At 43.2% G+C, this 16275-nt stretch overlaps 1 protein-coding gene across 2 annotated transcripts in view; it reads right to left on the minus strand.

Annotated features, from left to right (window-relative positions):
• Positions 1-16275, minus strand: part of ITGA8 (integrin subunit alpha 8) — a 129310-nt gene that overhangs the window by 17130 nt on the left and 95905 nt on the right. The window contains exons 27-28 of one of the 2 annotated variants that reach the window (XM_081163149.1): positions 13606-13719; positions 3955-4056 (exon numbers count right to left, since the gene is read on the minus strand). In XM_081163149.1, coding sequence (XP_081019275.1) covers positions 3955-4056; positions 13606-13719 — 216 coding nt within the window. Of the gene's footprint in view, positions 1-3954; positions 4057-10969; positions 11559-13605; positions 13720-16275 lie in introns of those variants that run through there. The other variant, XM_081163150.1, reaches the window with a different exon arrangement.

Raw genomic sequence — 16275 nt, forward strand, 5'->3', positions numbered from 1 at the left:
TATGCCAATAGAACACCAGGAGATACCAGTTACATGATTCAAGTACATTTCTCCCCCCTTTCTCCATTGTCTAAGAATTTGTTCAAGATAATATACGAAGGGCACAATCCATAGAAAGTTAACTGCATTTTAAAAATCCTACTAAAAATCATAGGAAATGAAATATTTTACTTTGGACTTTGCTATCGGTTAACTATGATGATAGTATTTCAAGATCATCCTCTATCTTCTTCCCTAAATGGCAATTGCTTAAATCTAGTCTGATTATATTGAAAACTCTGCTTTGTATGCAGGAGGTCCCAAGTCTCTAGCATCTTCAGGTAGGGCTGGGAAAGACTTCCTACCTGAAACCCCAGAGAATCTCTGCCAGTCAAGGTGGACAATACTGAGCTTGATGGACCACTGGTCTGACTCAGTCTGAAGCAGCTCTCTATGTTCTTTTGTACCAGCCACTGGGGAACAACAGTGGTAGAGGGTTATGGCCCTGATTTCCTGTTTGGGTTTTCCATAGACCATTGGTGGCGAACCTTGTCCCCCCAGAGTCCAAGTCCAATGATCAGGGATGATGGGAGATGCAGGTCAATGCCTGGAGGGCCAGAGGTTCCCTATCAATGTCACAAACAAGGGGCTGGCCACTAAGGGGAACAGGATGCAGGACTAGATTGGTCTGACAAAGCAGGTCTCTTCTGGCACATAACCCTGTGTAATCCATAATGCATGCAATGAACACATTCATGCACGAGACAGAAACATGCAGAGATATGACAGCTAGCTGAACTTCCAAGTCCACAGACAATATACCTTGGAATACCTTCCTGGAGACTACAGGGGAGGGAAATTGCCTTCCTGTCCTGTTTGGGAGCTTCCCAGAAACATCTGGAGGACCAGTGTTGGGGGGAAAATGTTGGACAAGTTGGGCCTTTGGTATGATTTAGGAAGAATCTTATTACACTTATCCTGGGACAACAGGCCCTGAATTAATTAATGTCAGCTTCTGATTTTATGTCGCAAGGGGTGGTCTAGGTTGAAGTGAGTTGAAAGGGAGTCAACAACCCTTGACAAGATCAGGAGTTCTTGGCTCCTGACTCATTTTCATTCATCAAGGGGTCATACAAACAATAGCAGGGTTGTTTTCTCTACAGCGTAGAATTTTTCTGCAGATAAGTGGTGCCTTGTGAATGACACAAGATAGCAAGGTGGGTTGACGGAAACACTGGAGCTTCTTATTCATGTATTTCAGGATAACAACCTTGTCATGGCCATCACCAATACTCCATACACCAAAACAATAAGCACAGCGTAAGTAGCAATAATAATAATAATAATAATAATAATAATAATAATAATAATAAGCAAGTATATATGTCATCATTCTGGATGATGATAATGTTGAAGCTTTAACGAATTTCCAAAGTCAAGGCGAGTTCTTAACCATGATTCTGTAAGCACGTTATAAGTAGCTAAACTTCAAACAAATATGATGATGATTATCAATCTGAATGACAATAGTGTTGAAGCTTTAATGAATTGCCAAATTCAAGGCAATTTCTGAACCATGATTCTGTAAAAACAGTGTAAGTAGCAAAACTTCACATGGATAGGATCATCATTCTGAATGATAACGTTGAAGTGTTAATGAATTTCCAAATTTTGTACTTACTTCAACTCTTGGCCTTCCAAATAAATCCTCCTAGACAAACACTGAATCCAGGACTGACTGACTTCAGGGGGGAAAGTATTGCTAAGAGAAACTTCAAAAGAACTTCTGCCTACAGCACATCAAGCTGCAGGGTTGGCAAACCTCCACTGCCAATGGCCAGATTTAGGAGGACATAAAAGCACTATCATTTTTCAAGAGTTTACAGTTGCTTTTGTGGGCATCTGGCAGTAAATCAGCTCTGTGGAATAATATGCTTCATTCTCAAGTAGTACTGTAAAAATGCTTATCTGATTATTCAGTATATCATCAGAGACCTGTTGAGAACAGCAGGCGATCACCTGTGGCAGAGCGCAATTGGAACGTAGCAGCCATTTTGAGTAACATGTGTTTCTGCTACAAAACACATGCAAGGTGGGTGGGTGCGGGGAAGCAGAAAGGGCTGGGATTTATCTTTGATTGTGGTATCTTTGAACCTCTTTGGATGAGCAATGAATATTAAGGATCAAAACGTTCTCCTTTGGAGCCTAAAGGTAAATCATCCCAGTACAGTAGGCATCAAAGAGAGAAGCCAGCCATGAGCTAGTCAAAAATTCCTGTCTATTGGCTGAACTCCTCCCCATCTGCATATACTTTTCTCATTATGGTGCTAGTCCTGCTGTATGGGGGAAACCACTCTTGTTCAGTGTGCGCAATCACTTTATTTCTTCTTATGCGCTTTTCTTTTCTTATAGAAAAAAAGACTTACACAGTAATATTTTTCTGTAACCGCTTAATAACTGAAGGAAAATGAAAATACAGTGGTACCTCAGGTTAAGTACTTAATTCATTCCGGAGGTCTGTTCTTAACTTGAAACTGTTCTTAACCTGAAGCACCACTTTAGCTAATGGGGCCTCCTGCTGCTGCCGCGCCACCAGAGCACGATTTCTGTTCTCATCCTGAAGCAAAGTTCTTTACCTGAAGCACTATTTCTGGATTAGCGGAGTGTGTAACCTGAAGCGTGTGTAACCTAAAGTGTATGTAACCTGAAGCATATGTAACCCGAGGTACCACTGTACCCTGAATATTTCACATAGGTCTAAGTCATATGTTTAATATATGAATATATATGAAATATATATTATCTGAAATACAGTGGTGCCTCGCAAGACGAAAATAATCTGTTCTGTGATTCTCTTCGTCTAGCGGTTTTTTCGTCTTGCGAAGCAAGCCCATTGAAGGATTAGCGGATTAGCGCTATTAGCGGCTTATCTGCTGATCGGATCAGCTGATAAGCGGCTTAGCGGCTTAGAAAAAGGGGGGGGGGGAGGAAAAAAAACCAGCAGGAACTCGCAAGACATTGTCGTCTTGCGAAGCAAGCCCATAGGAAATTCGTTTTGCGAAGCAGCTCCAAAACGGAAAACTCTTTCGTCTAGCGAGTTTTCCGTCTTGCGAGGCATTCGTCTTGTGGGGCACCACTGTATGTTTATTTGTGTGCAGTGCAAGAACTATATCAGAGTCCTGCGTCTTATATAGAAAGCACAAGAGAGCCCATGAGGAAACAACAATATAAAGTTAGCAGGTTGGGAGGCATGAAACCAGGAAGAGCTGAGGTTGGCTTGCTGATCACCCCACCCTCCACTGATTCCTTCTCCAAGCAGAAACAGGAAATGAGACCTCTGCCTCATTATAACTGAGTAAAGATGGGTCAAACCGTATTTAGCATGAACACATTAATCAATCATAGAAGCCTAGGACTACAAGCACAACTCTGTCATTCTGGAGTAATCTTACCCTTTCCAAAGGGCCTAATCGTGTGGTAAATGGCAGCAGACAGCCACAGTTGCTTGGCCTCCCTGCTGTAGGGCTGGCGGACCTCTGCCCCTTCACTTTCTGTTGGACCGCAGCTCCCATCAGGCCCAGCCACCATGGCCAATGGTTGGGGATGGTGGAAGTGGCAGTCCAGCAACATCTGGATGGCTGCAGGTTCGCCATCCTTGCCCGAGCCCTACAGACAATCGCCGCAGGTTCCCATTCTCTAACTGCATGGACTGAGTTCTGTCTAAATTAACCCATTCCCCCTTCTGAGCATCATTATTTCAGAAACTCAGCTGCATAGCAAACGTTACAGTTTATTTTAAACTCTCTCACACAAATAACCTTTAAATAGTACTCAAAGGATGGACCTGTACAAGAAACACAGGAAGGACTTATCTTGGATTTCCCATCTATAAATATTTCATACAGCAGCAACCAGGATGACCAAACAATGCACATGTTTTGCATCAGTGTGTTATTTGTTTTCTGTGCTACTCACTGCTATGCTTCCTTCAGGGAGTTTTGTTGGCTGAACTTTGTACGGCATCTTCTTCACTTCGAATGACACATTGACGGAAAGAGAGTAGTGGTCATTTTTCCTCTGGAACAAAAAAAGAAATACAGACAGAGGTTTTCAAATAATGTTTTGATTAGTCTGAGTTATCAGTTTGATCTCCCTTCTCATGTTGTAGAAATAGTATATACACGTGCTATACCATGTTCCCCAGAATAGCTGCATTTGCACAAATTGTGGCTTCATAACAAGCTAGGCTATGCATGAGTTCCATGTAAATCATGACTTACTGTATGTCCAGGCTTGTTTAGAAGTCGTTAACAATAGTTTCCTGGTGTGCACAGAGTGGGAAGCTATGGTTCACAGTGGCTTCCTGGTTTATTTCCCCACTTGAACTAATGTTTGCCTTATGAATCCTGGCTTGTTTGGATACCATAAACCATAGTTCTAAATTAGCACCTAACAAGAAGCTGTGGTTAACTGCAGCTTCTTAGTTTGTTTTTCCGCCTTGTGCAAAGGGGGTTAGGAGAGAAGGAAATGTATGCCAGGATGATTAATCCAGGATTTGATCATGCAGACCAAGTCTATAGCCATCTTTCTTTCAATCAACACACATAGTGTACATCAGCCTTTGCCAGCCTGGAGCCCTCCAGATGTTGCTAGACTCCAACTCCCATCAGCCCCACATGGCCAATGGTCGAGGTTGATGGGAGTTGTAGTCCAACTGCATCTGGAGGGCCAGTTTCCTCGGCCCTGTTCTAAAGCTTCCAATGTTTCTTGAAACGAGATTCTTTTCAGGGATGTTCTGTATGATATATTTCCCAATTTCATTCAGAAACTGAAATGAACATTTTGGTTATTTATTTAATTTATTTCCCACCCTTCCTCCTGAGCATCCAGGTAAATCCTTATGGCTTATAGAGGGATAATCCAGAACCTCTTTCACCTGTGATGGAGAGCCTGCAGTCCTCCAAATATTGTTGTACTACAACTCTCACAAACCCTGAGCATTGGACATGCTGGCTGGGTCTGATGGGAGTTGGAGCCCAGGAATATCTGGACATCTCCCATCCCTCCTCTACACACTTTCCTTGAAGTAAATTCCACTGAACTCAGTGGGGCTCTTTTCTGCTCAGACATGTATAGGATTGGACTGCAAGGGTTTCATTCTCAAAAGCTGCTCCATAGTTTGGCACCAGCAGCTCACAGACTTGTTGAGTGGCCGAGGAATGAATTGGCACAGCATCTGAATTATCCTAACAATACGATCCAAACACAGTTTTTGGCTGAATCCACATGGAAATCTCGCTTTCATGACAATTAAAATCACAACAGGCTCATGATGAAGTTTACTTGGTAACTTTAAAAGGGCGTGGGAGAAGAAGAGACCTCGGTTTCTATTCTTCTGAAAGTACAATGGTACCTCTGGTTAAGAACTTAATTCATTCCGGAGGTCCGTTCTTAACCTGAAACTGTTCTTAACCTAAGGTACCACTTTAGCTAATGGGGCCTCCCATTGTTGCCGCACCACTGCTGCACGATTTCTGTTCTCATCCTGAAGCAAAGTTCTTAACCCGAGGTTAGCGGAGTCTGTAACCTGAAGCATTTGTAACCTGAAGCGTTTGTAACCTGAGGTACCACTGTGTACTTCTGATCAAAAACAAACACAATACTCCCTACTTTTGGATGCATTTTAGACGACGGGAACGTAATTCAGAACACACAGCATTTCCTGTTTTGTTATCATATCATAACTTGGTTTCAGCTTTGGCAAAAATCCAGTTCTGAGACTTCATTGCCCACCTTACTCTCCTTTGTTTTGAAGGAGGATCTCCCTTCTCTGCTCCACAACCAACAGATTCAGGGGCTCGTTGTGTTATAACATTTTCAGTGAGGCCAGCATTCTCATCTCACCAGTGCAAAGTGTTTATATTCTTTGGAATTTCCGGCAGCATAAGCTTGCTCACCCCCACCCCATTATGTTAGGGCTACTTTCTGCCATTGCAGCTGCTGTTCAGAGCAGGCCTCCTTAAGTTATGTTATCTCTCATCAGCGAAGAGGATTTATGAGTACACTAATCCCTGACCTTTGCACTGGAAGGCGGGCCTTATACAAACCACACTCTCATTTGAAGGGGCATGTGCTTTTGAGAAATGTGTCATTGTTCCCCAAAGCTGAGAGCGAATTCTTTGCTTTCATTTTAGTAACAAGCAACTTTAGTAACTAAGCAATTTCACTGAATTTAAGTGTCGGCAACATCGGTGGTTTCCAAACATTTTGGGGCCAAAGAAATAACAAAGGGAAGTTGTCTAGACTTGGGGAAGGACAGGGTGATCCAGGAGGGGTGGCTGTGAAATACTCTGCTTCAGTGTAGCATCGTCTCCCATCCATACGACAGTATATGTCAGGAATGGACCATAGACAATGCTGAACCAAAACTGTCTTCTACATTGTTTTCCCTTTCGCAATTGTCAAAAGGCCAAATTTCAGCTGCCCAGGTGGTGTGGCAATAGCTTCGTTGTTTGGGAGTGCACCTTGAATATCCCAGAGAGAGCTACAAAGGTCCAGTTTTTATTTTATTTTTTTCTAGGAATCAGTATATTTGGGGTTATAGTGGTACCCCGCAAGACGAACGCCTTGCGAGACGAAAAACTCACAAAACGAAAGGTTTTTTCGTTTTCGAGTTGCCTCGCAAGACGAATTTCCCTATGGGCTTGCTTCGCAAAACGAAGCTTGCCCCGGGGACAGTGGGTCTTCTCTTTTGAAGCAAGGGGCGGCGGGGAGAAGCGATCTTCTCCCCGCAGCCCCAGGTCCGGGGACAGCGGGAAGCGCATCCCGCTGCCCCCGGACCTCTTTTGAAGCAAGGGGCTGCGGGGAGATAGCAATCTCCCCGCAGCCCCTTGCTTCAAAAGAGGTCCGGGGGCAGCGCGAAGCGCAGCGCTTCTTCCCCGCTGCCCCCGGACCTCTTTTGAAGCAAGGGGCTGCGGGGAGATCGCTTCTCCCGGTGCTCTGAAGCGGGGCGGGGGGGGCGGGAACACCTTCCCCCACCGCCCAGCTTCGGAACGGTGCTCCGAAGCGGGGCGGGGGGGTGGGAACACCTTCCCCCACCGCCCCGCATCGGAACGGTGCTCCGAAGCGGGGGGTGGGAACACCTTCCCCCACCGCCCCGCTTCGGAACGGTGCTCCGAAGCGGGGCAGGGGGGTGGGAACACCTTGCCCCACTTCGGAACGGTGCTCCGAAGCGGGGCGGGGGGGGGGCGGGAACACCTTCTGAAGGCTGGCGGGGGGCAAAAGTCTTTGTCCCCCCTGCCTGCCTTCCCAGGGGCTTTTAAATCGCCCCGGACAGAGGAGAAGTCCTCCGCTGTCCCAGGGTTTTTTAAAATGCTGGGGGTGGGAAGAAAAGCCCTTATCCCCCCCAGCCTTCAGAAGAGGTCCGGGGACAGACTGTCCCCGGACCTGGTCCGAAGGCGGTTTCCCTAGGAACGCATTAATTGATTTTCAATGCATTTCTATGGGAAACCGTGCATAGCAAGACGAAAAACTCGCAAGACGAAGAGACTTGCGGAACGAATTAATTTCGTCTTGCGAGGCACCACTGTATGTATGTACCAAATTTCCAGGCTTTCTTATGGTTTGTCAGGAAGCAAAGAGCAATTTTGATAATCCCACCAGACCCCAGTGTTTTTACAAATATAATGTCAGCATTGTAACTTATAAATCAGAGACCATCCTGTGATTCCCAGGTTTGGTCCATTCTGTAACCACGAGGTTTCAACCTAAAACAACAGTTCCCATTCCAATACATGACCTCCTACAATGTTTTTGTGTATCTCTTTCTTAGATCTTTCCCCTTCTCTGTTGTTTACAGCTACTGAATCCCCAGATGATCTCAAACATGTTTAATATTATTCCCCAAGCGTATGACCATAACATTTTTGCGCTGTTCAGTCTCATTCCATTTCTATTACTTGGGTTCAGGAGGTCGTCCCATTTGCCCTGTATAATTTCTTGACCTCCATCTGTAGTAATAATACTGCCTCCCTACTTGGGGTTATCAGCAAATGTCATCAATGTACTCCTACTTCCCTTGTACTTCCATTCCCAAAAATAAAATGGGTCTCACACACTTGTCCTTAAGGAGCTCTATTAATTACTTGACTTCAACTTAAAAGTCTACTTTTTGGCCAAAAAGGCTAGGGCATTCCCCCCTTTAACAACCCCCTAATCATTTTATACACAAGTTTTCCATTCTGATTGGTTACCCTCTATATACCATTGCATAAACAACTATATACAACTTTTAGAACACATCTGAAGGCAGCCCTGTATCAGGAAGTTTTGACGTTTTATCATATTTTTATATTTTGCTGGAAGCCGCACAGAGTGGCTGGGGAATATTATTATTATTATTATTATTATTAACCAAAATATAAATTTATTAGTTCTGCTGTATTTCCTTTGGGGAGCAATTTGGCTAAAACTCTTAAAACAGAAATTTTATTTGACCAAGAATTAGCTACTTGAAGAATGAAGAAAGGCTGCTTAATGAATGTATATGAATATGGCAGCCTTCAAAGAGTCTAGGGCAGCATTAAAATCTTGGCTATAAGATCCTATAAAGATTCTGCCTTTCCACTTTTTCAAAATTCTGCAGAGTGTTCATTCCAAAGCTCACATTAAGCAATTCAGCACCTCCAACCCCAGGGAGCGTTATATGCTCATCTGCTCACTTCCAAACAAGCTACTAAACATACAGCACTGCATGCAATTTATAGAGAGATTTTGAACGGAGAGCATATCCTGTCTTCCTCATTAATTTGACATTATCAGACCGTGAAGCGATACCCCACAGTGTCTAACTGATGGATGAGCAGTTAAGGGAATTAGCCATTTCCAAAGACCCTCTACAGTACATACGTCAACCTAAAAAATAAAAACTTTTTTTCACTGCAGTGTATGTTCTCTTTCGATGATGAGCCTGCCTTACTAACAGCAACTCCACCGCATGGTATTTCCTGGGGATTAACATCTGCCAGGACTTTTTTTTAAAAGTTGAACTGTGCCTTGGGCCACTGCATCCTCTCAGTTGCTTCCTAAGCTCCAAGACGTACTCTGGAATTCAATTTCGATCACTGAATGGAATCTGAAAGTGGGAGGGGGGATGGTACAATGTCTCATTTCAATATCCAATTTCAGACCCTCCAAGTGTCCCTGTTTTCCTGGGACAGTCCTGGATTTACAGAAGCCGTCGGTTTCTGATTTGATCCCAGAATGCCCCTATTTTCCTTAGGATGCCTTATTTTCATCGGAGAAATATTACTGGAGGGTATGGAGTTATGCGACCCCCCCAAGCCAGGGAGATAAGTAACTATACAACCTTTAGAAGACGTCTGAAGGCAGCCCTATTTAGGGAAGTTCTTTAATGTTTTTATATATGTTGGAAGTCCTCCCATCCGCTTCCCAAAGCCGGGCAAGTGCTAACTAGGCTTTGGGAAGAAGGAAGGAGGATTCTAGGATCTTGTCAGAGCCCTCATGCCTCCTCCCTGAAGTGCATACAGTGGTACCTCTGGTTAAGAACTTAATTCATTCCAGAGGTCCGTTCTTAACCTGAAACTGTTCTTAACCTGAGGTACCACTTTAGCTAATGGGGCCTCCCGCTGCCACCGAGCGATTTCTGTTCTCATCCTGAGGTAAAGTTCTTAACCCGAGGTACTACTTCTGGGTTAGCGGAGCCTGTAACCTGAAGCGTTTGTAACCCAAAGTGTTTGTAACCTCAGGTACCACTGTACTAGACTTTGGGAAGGAGGCAGCAAGGTGCCCTCTTGGCTGGGTGCCCTGTGAGGGGGGAGGAACTGGTTGTGATGCCCTAAATCTACCTCTGCGTGCATGTATTCAGCTGAATGCAAGCAGATGCCTCATTGCAGATGTTTGCACTAAATGCGCGGACATTGAGTAGGCAGGACCTAGTATCATAGAATAAAAGAATCCTAGAGGTGGAATAGGCAGCTGTTCCTTACAGGAATCAAACCTGCAACCTTGGTGTTAATCAGCGTCATGCTGTAACCAACCCACCTGTAGCATAAACTGTGTTGAAGCAGGGGCAGTTGCCCTTACCCATGTATTAATGGGTAGCATGTTGCTAGAACAAATATAAAACGTGTTTCTTCCCACCCTCTTCGGCACCGTGATCACAGAGTTATGCTCCAGTGGTTCAGCGATCTAGAGAGCTTCATGGTCTCCGCTTACAGTTGCACTCGTATCTTTATCACTCTCAGGAGGACCAACACCCTAAGCTAGGTATGTTCAAACATATACCTTCAATTGAGGTGTTGAAAATTCTGACCCTTAGAGTTTTGGCAAATGAAAAACACATGGGTGCCTGGATTCAAAAGAGTTAAGCACTTCCAACGCACGCTGAGAACAGTAACTGCCTGCATACTGGCCAGACTCATGCAGAGGTAATTTGGAAAGCACACCAACCTCCTGGCCCACCTAAGTAGTGAAAAACAATTTAACGAGTTCTTGGTAGGCATGTTGATGGATGATGGTGCCTGCTTTGGTCCCAATGAGGCACAACAGCAGAAGTCAATAACCCACTCGAACAGATACAGGGGTGGAGGCCAAGCAAGGCATATAAGGACAAAAGAGAGAGAGAAAGCGAGAGAAACATGCATCTGGCTTGCAGGTGGGAATGTTGAAAGGGGAGGAAGAAAAGACATTATTTTAGCCAGTTGGAACAGTTGACTGCATCAAGTAGGGTTCCTATTTTCCTCTCAAGAGGATCTGAATGATGTTCCAACCTTTGAAACTATATTGGCTCCTACACCAGAAGAGGCAGCCCCAGAGAACTTCATCTTGTTGAGTTACGTTTGAGGGAAAGCCGTCCCTTTCAGGAGGGAATACAAGTTGCTTGGAATTGCAAGTGGAGAGAGTGCTATTGCCCTTGGATCCTGCTTCCAAGAGGCTTCTGGTTTGGCCGCAGTGAGAACAGGAAGGTGCACTAGACCCCTTGGCCTGATCCAGCAACACCATCAACCTTCTTATAAGGGACAAAAATCCATGTTCCTTAATTGAGGCCTTGTGGTAGTTCTGAACTTTGCTCCCCAAACTGAAGCACACTGTGAAACAACATTTTCTGGTCATGTTATTGTAATAATGTTAGTCCTGCTTCACTGAAAAGAGGGAGAGGTTACACCTCATTTCCTCTGATGTCTGGCATATTTAGGTGGAGGAAAGTGAGAAATGTGCTGTTGCCATTTAAACACACACTTTGGGAATTCATTAGCACTCCTTCCCAGCTTGAGATCCAACTAGTAGGAACCAAGAAAATGACCCTGAACAAATGCCATGTAATATAAGCAATACTTCACTCCAAGATTATTATTTCAAAAATTGCATTGTGAGAGATCATTGCACACAAATGTTGTTTGTAAAAGGTAGAACAGCGTCAAACAAGTTAGGGACAAACTACACCAATGATTTATGTTCAGAAAAGCAGTTTCTGGAGCTGCTCTTTTGAATGTTGAAGGAGTTGCCTTATCACGTCCTTCTCCATATCTTCTCAACTCCAAATCTCCCTGAAAGAAGCTCTGAAATGTAGGGGGTGGATAAAATATTAAATATCCCTCCTCCTGCTGCTTCCCTATTCAAAATCACAGCTTCCTCAAGTTGCTGTTCAGGGCATCGACCCATATGCTTGCATGCAAAGTACAGTTTGCCTCTTTGACTAGAGTTTATTTTATAAACACATCAGATATATCATAAATTACATAAATGGAAAGCTAATAGAAGTCATAGTGGAAACACAATGTAGTCTTTCCAAATAAGGCTATTTCTTTTTTTGTATGAATTAGGCAATTGAAGATTTGCTGGTTCAGCAAGGCTGACTACAAAATTTAACATATGTTCTTGTTTGCATTCAAGCTTTGAAGGAAAGCCAGAAACTATCCTGTCCTTTCTTGGCTCTGATTCAACTGCCTTCATTATCTTTGTTGGCTCATTGGGAGACCCTAGGCTGCTTGTTTACCCAAACATGTTTAATCATCTCGCTTCATATTACTGCAGTTTGTGATAACATTTTAGGCTTTAAGGCGGCAGACTACAACTTGCAGTGAGGCTGATGTCACTTTAATATTTCAGAAAGTTAGAAAGTCATTCAATTTTTTTTAAAAAATCTATATAATTTATTCACTCTTTGAAATGAAACATGTGTTTTTTATTCCAAAAAAATAAATCACAATGGATTAAATACTCGGCAGGATTACACTTTTGTATCTGGAAGGAGAAGCTGCTGTTCCATTATTTTGTTTAATGTCATACTGAGCGACATAGGGTTGTTTGAAGAAGAAGAAAAGTGCTTCTCTTTTTAAAATTCCATTATCAGACATTTTGCACAGATAGTTGGTTAGACAGGCAACTGTGTAAGGCAAATTTGGGGGAATCGGATATATGCATTCAAGTTATGTGATCCCTGAAGCATTTCAGCTTATGCAGATGAGGGCAACTCTGGCTGCCTCAAAAGGAATGTTGCTGCTGGATCTACCTGTATGACACAGGTCTCTGCCAGCAGTGGATGCTGTGGTATGGCGGTACTCACCTGAACTCCCAGCAGCTGAGTCGTTGCTGCTTACTGAGAGAAGGGGTGCACTGGTGAGATGAGCGCAGTGCAAATGCACCAGCAAGGGTGCCAGATTGGCACTGCTGGTGGTGTTTGCACCATGCTGACCTCCCTGCCCACTTCAGAGGCTTAGCTGTTGAGGGGGCAGGTGAGCACCACCAGACCACCACAGCATCTATTACTGGTCCCTGAATCTTTCCTGAGGATCAATGAGATCCAGTGGATAACTGGAAATAAGGGTCACTTGCCTTTCCCCAATAATTTCAAGGCAGTGTCACACGTTACATTGAGAATGTCCTAGCATGCTGAGTATATATGTAAAAAAGAGTATGTCCTAGCATGCTGTTTACAGGAAAACTCTAGTGGAGAATTCGTAAACATTTCTCCCAAAAGGTGGGGCTGAGATTGTATTCCCCAAACAGTTAAGTTGTGCCCACACCATCTAGAAACTTCAAAGGTTTCTGAATGGCACAACCCAGAGCAGCTTGTTACTAGCGAAACGTGTAAGTGAGACAATTGACTGTCTCACCTTGGAATGAAAGGGATTCCCAAAGGTATTTCAACATTGGTTAGAAAGTTGAAATGTGGCACATACAAAAGAGGCATGCATTGTTTTACAGATAATGCTAAAAACTGAGATAGGAAATGTACCCCAAGCTTAAGACTTGGCCCTCTGGCATGGAGCAAGCCAAGCTGCACACAGAAGAGAAGACCGGTGTTTTGAAGTTCACTTTCGCCTTTACACACTTGAATTGGGGTTTGATTGGAGGAGATGAGATTTCTAGGGTCATTCAGGCCCAGGGAAAGGATGGGGAACCTATTGCTCTCCAGATGGTGTTGCACTACAGCTCCCATCAGCCTCAGCATGTGGAGGGCTGCAGGTTTTCCTACTCTAATCTACAAGCAGCCTGAAGCTATGATTTCAGAAGCCAGAGGGAAGCGTCATTTTGCAGTACATAATACACATACAATACACAAAACTGAAACATTTCCCAATATTTTAGCTTGCATTTTCTTACCTGTAGAAATGTTGAAGCCCACAAACGAGACCGTATTTTCAGTGCAGCACTTTTCCCTCTTTCTAAGAGTCCCACTGAACAAGTTATCATCAAGCACTCCACATTTGTGCAATTCTGTACAGGAAACAATACGGCATTCTAACTATCTTTTGGGATCTAGACAAATGCATTAACAGTGTGTCCTGCATGCCATGTGTATTCCCAGCAAGATGGATTTTCATTTTTGGAAAGGAAAAGTATACTGAATTTGTGTGGTTTTTTTTTAATTAAATAAAAAATAAAAAAGAATTACTTAAAATGCATATATAGTCATAAGAATTGAATCTATGTTTCCTTGGAGACACTTGTGTAGAACCTAGGTTTCCGCAGTGGAGAATTAGCAGATTTCATTCAACACAATACTCTCATGGTTTCATTTTTGTTATTTAACTAAAATCCCATGTAAACTTTAAAAATGAGGAAACAACATATTTGAATTTTACTTGGGGTTGAATTTTAGTGGGGTCTCCATTATGGTGGACTCTAATTCACCCCTTGGGTGAAAACCTTGTGTGTGGAAATCATGAAACATACATGGATGGGTCATCTAATTGGCTTAGTTAGGCTAAGACTACTGATGAGGTTTATGATAAGAATTATCAGTATTGAGGTTAGTTAGTGACACTGAGAGCTGATCAGCTGGAAGTGAGGATCAATTGAAGGGCACAAAGGAAGACACCTGCAACATACATACATATATTATGGCACAATAAACACCAAGTTGTAGAGCTTTTATGTTATCCCTGACTCCCCCAACACTGAAATTGACACTTTAATGTTACAGCTCCTCCAGACATCTTTTTTATTGCGCAATCATGATGATTTGTGCTCATGATGCTGTAGGAGTGGTCATATGCGAGCTAATTGTTTGCACCTGCAAAGATTTTTGGGGAGTCACACTGCTTCATTTTCAACCAGTGCATATCCTGTGACGTCTTGCTGAAATCCCTTAACTTTTTATACCCCACAAATGTTCTGTTTTTGGTTTGGTCCTGCTTTATAGCCCGTCCAGACAGCAATAATGTGGTAGCACTGGAGAAGAACCGCAGAAGCAGAATAAACCCACCACTAACACAGTATCACTGCTTCAAGAACATGTCACAGAATACACCCACAATAAAACAACAGTCTGGAGGGGCCCTGCAATTCTGTGTAATGATGCTCTTTCCGCACAATTGTATCTTAAGAGAGGAACTGGGTGCTTTGGATTGTGAACTCCCTAAATGGCGGTGCGAAGTTAAATTTGTACAGAAAATTACGTGATGCTACATAAACGTTCAGTTCTCCATGAGAGCTGAATGAGAGATTGTGTTTTCTCAACTTGTGTTTTCTCAGCTCCCATCCACTTCCTCAGCAGGGCCTTGATTATACAGAATTTACGGAAAGGCAATGTTTTAGAGGACATGTTTGTTTAGTTTCTCTTATTTAATCACTCTTTAATCTAGCTTGATTTGTTTATCTCTCTGTCTTGTAGGAGCAAGCAAGGTATGTATTATTTTTTCAATTCATAATCGCACTAGATGAAAGAAAGAGTCACATAATGACAGGCTTCAGCAGATATTCCAGGGGTTTTTTCAGATGTATATAATTTGCATTCTAAGGGTGATTTTGTTGTTAATATTGCAGGAACTGGATGAACTTATAAGCCCAGGATCCAAAGAACCTTGCAATTACTTTTCTGCGCTCACAGGGGTTTTAACACCCCCCCCATAGAAACATAAGACCCTTCCTGCCCTCCACCTTCCATATGGTAACTCTGCTTTTGAAACTCCCCTCCATTCCAAACACTGTTTGGCACTGAGCTTGCTGTTAGAGGGGGAAATATGTCAAAAATTCTACTATGCTAAGGCAAACCCTGTGGCTTGCCAGAAGTAGATTTTCTGAATCCCAGCCATGGGCTGCAATCCATGGACTTTAATATTACACAAGATTTTGAGCAGTTCAATATGTTTGTTCTCCCTCCATGCTGAGGGATGTTCCAGGATGTGCACAATGGAATTGCGTACAGGGGGCATTCCTTGCCCAAGAAACCAAGGCAGGCTGTCATGAGAGCCCCTGAGTGAGTACTGCAGGGGGATGCTGAGAACAGTGTAAGCAGCAGAGCACACACAAGATAAATGGTGTGCTCTTCTCTCCCTTTAATCATCTCTGTTCTACACTATCCAAAAGATGACATGAGAAAGAGACACAGTACCAAATGCTGTCAGGCTAAATCCAAGCACAATAGTAGTTGGAGCAAACTACTGAATAAAAGATCTGGTTCTGTTTGTTTTTACTATATAAAATGCAGATCCCCCACACAGTTAACATTGGGGCTAAGCATTTGCAGTTGTTGAATCTGTACTGGCAAACAGGCAGGCCAGTCATTGTGGGAGATAACAGATAATGAGGCATTAAACAGTTTTTACGGCTGAGCAGTAATATTTTACAAAAGGTGGTCTCCATGGAATTTAGAATACATTTTAGTTTGTCTCTGGCAATTAGAATAAGAAACCAAGATAACTGTAAGAAGATTTTCATACTGCCAAATTAAAACAATAACTGATTTCAGATTTTTCTCTTGAATTTCTTTCCTAGGGTTGCCATATTTCAAACAGTGAGAATCTGGATGGAAGAGTTGTTGAGCTCTCC

This window comes from Podarcis bocagei (genome assembly GCF_964188305.1).
Source record: "Podarcis bocagei genome assembly, chromosome: 12".
In the NCBI taxonomy this organism is placed as follows: Eukaryota; Metazoa; Chordata; class Lepidosauria; order Squamata; family Lacertidae; genus Podarcis; species Podarcis bocagei.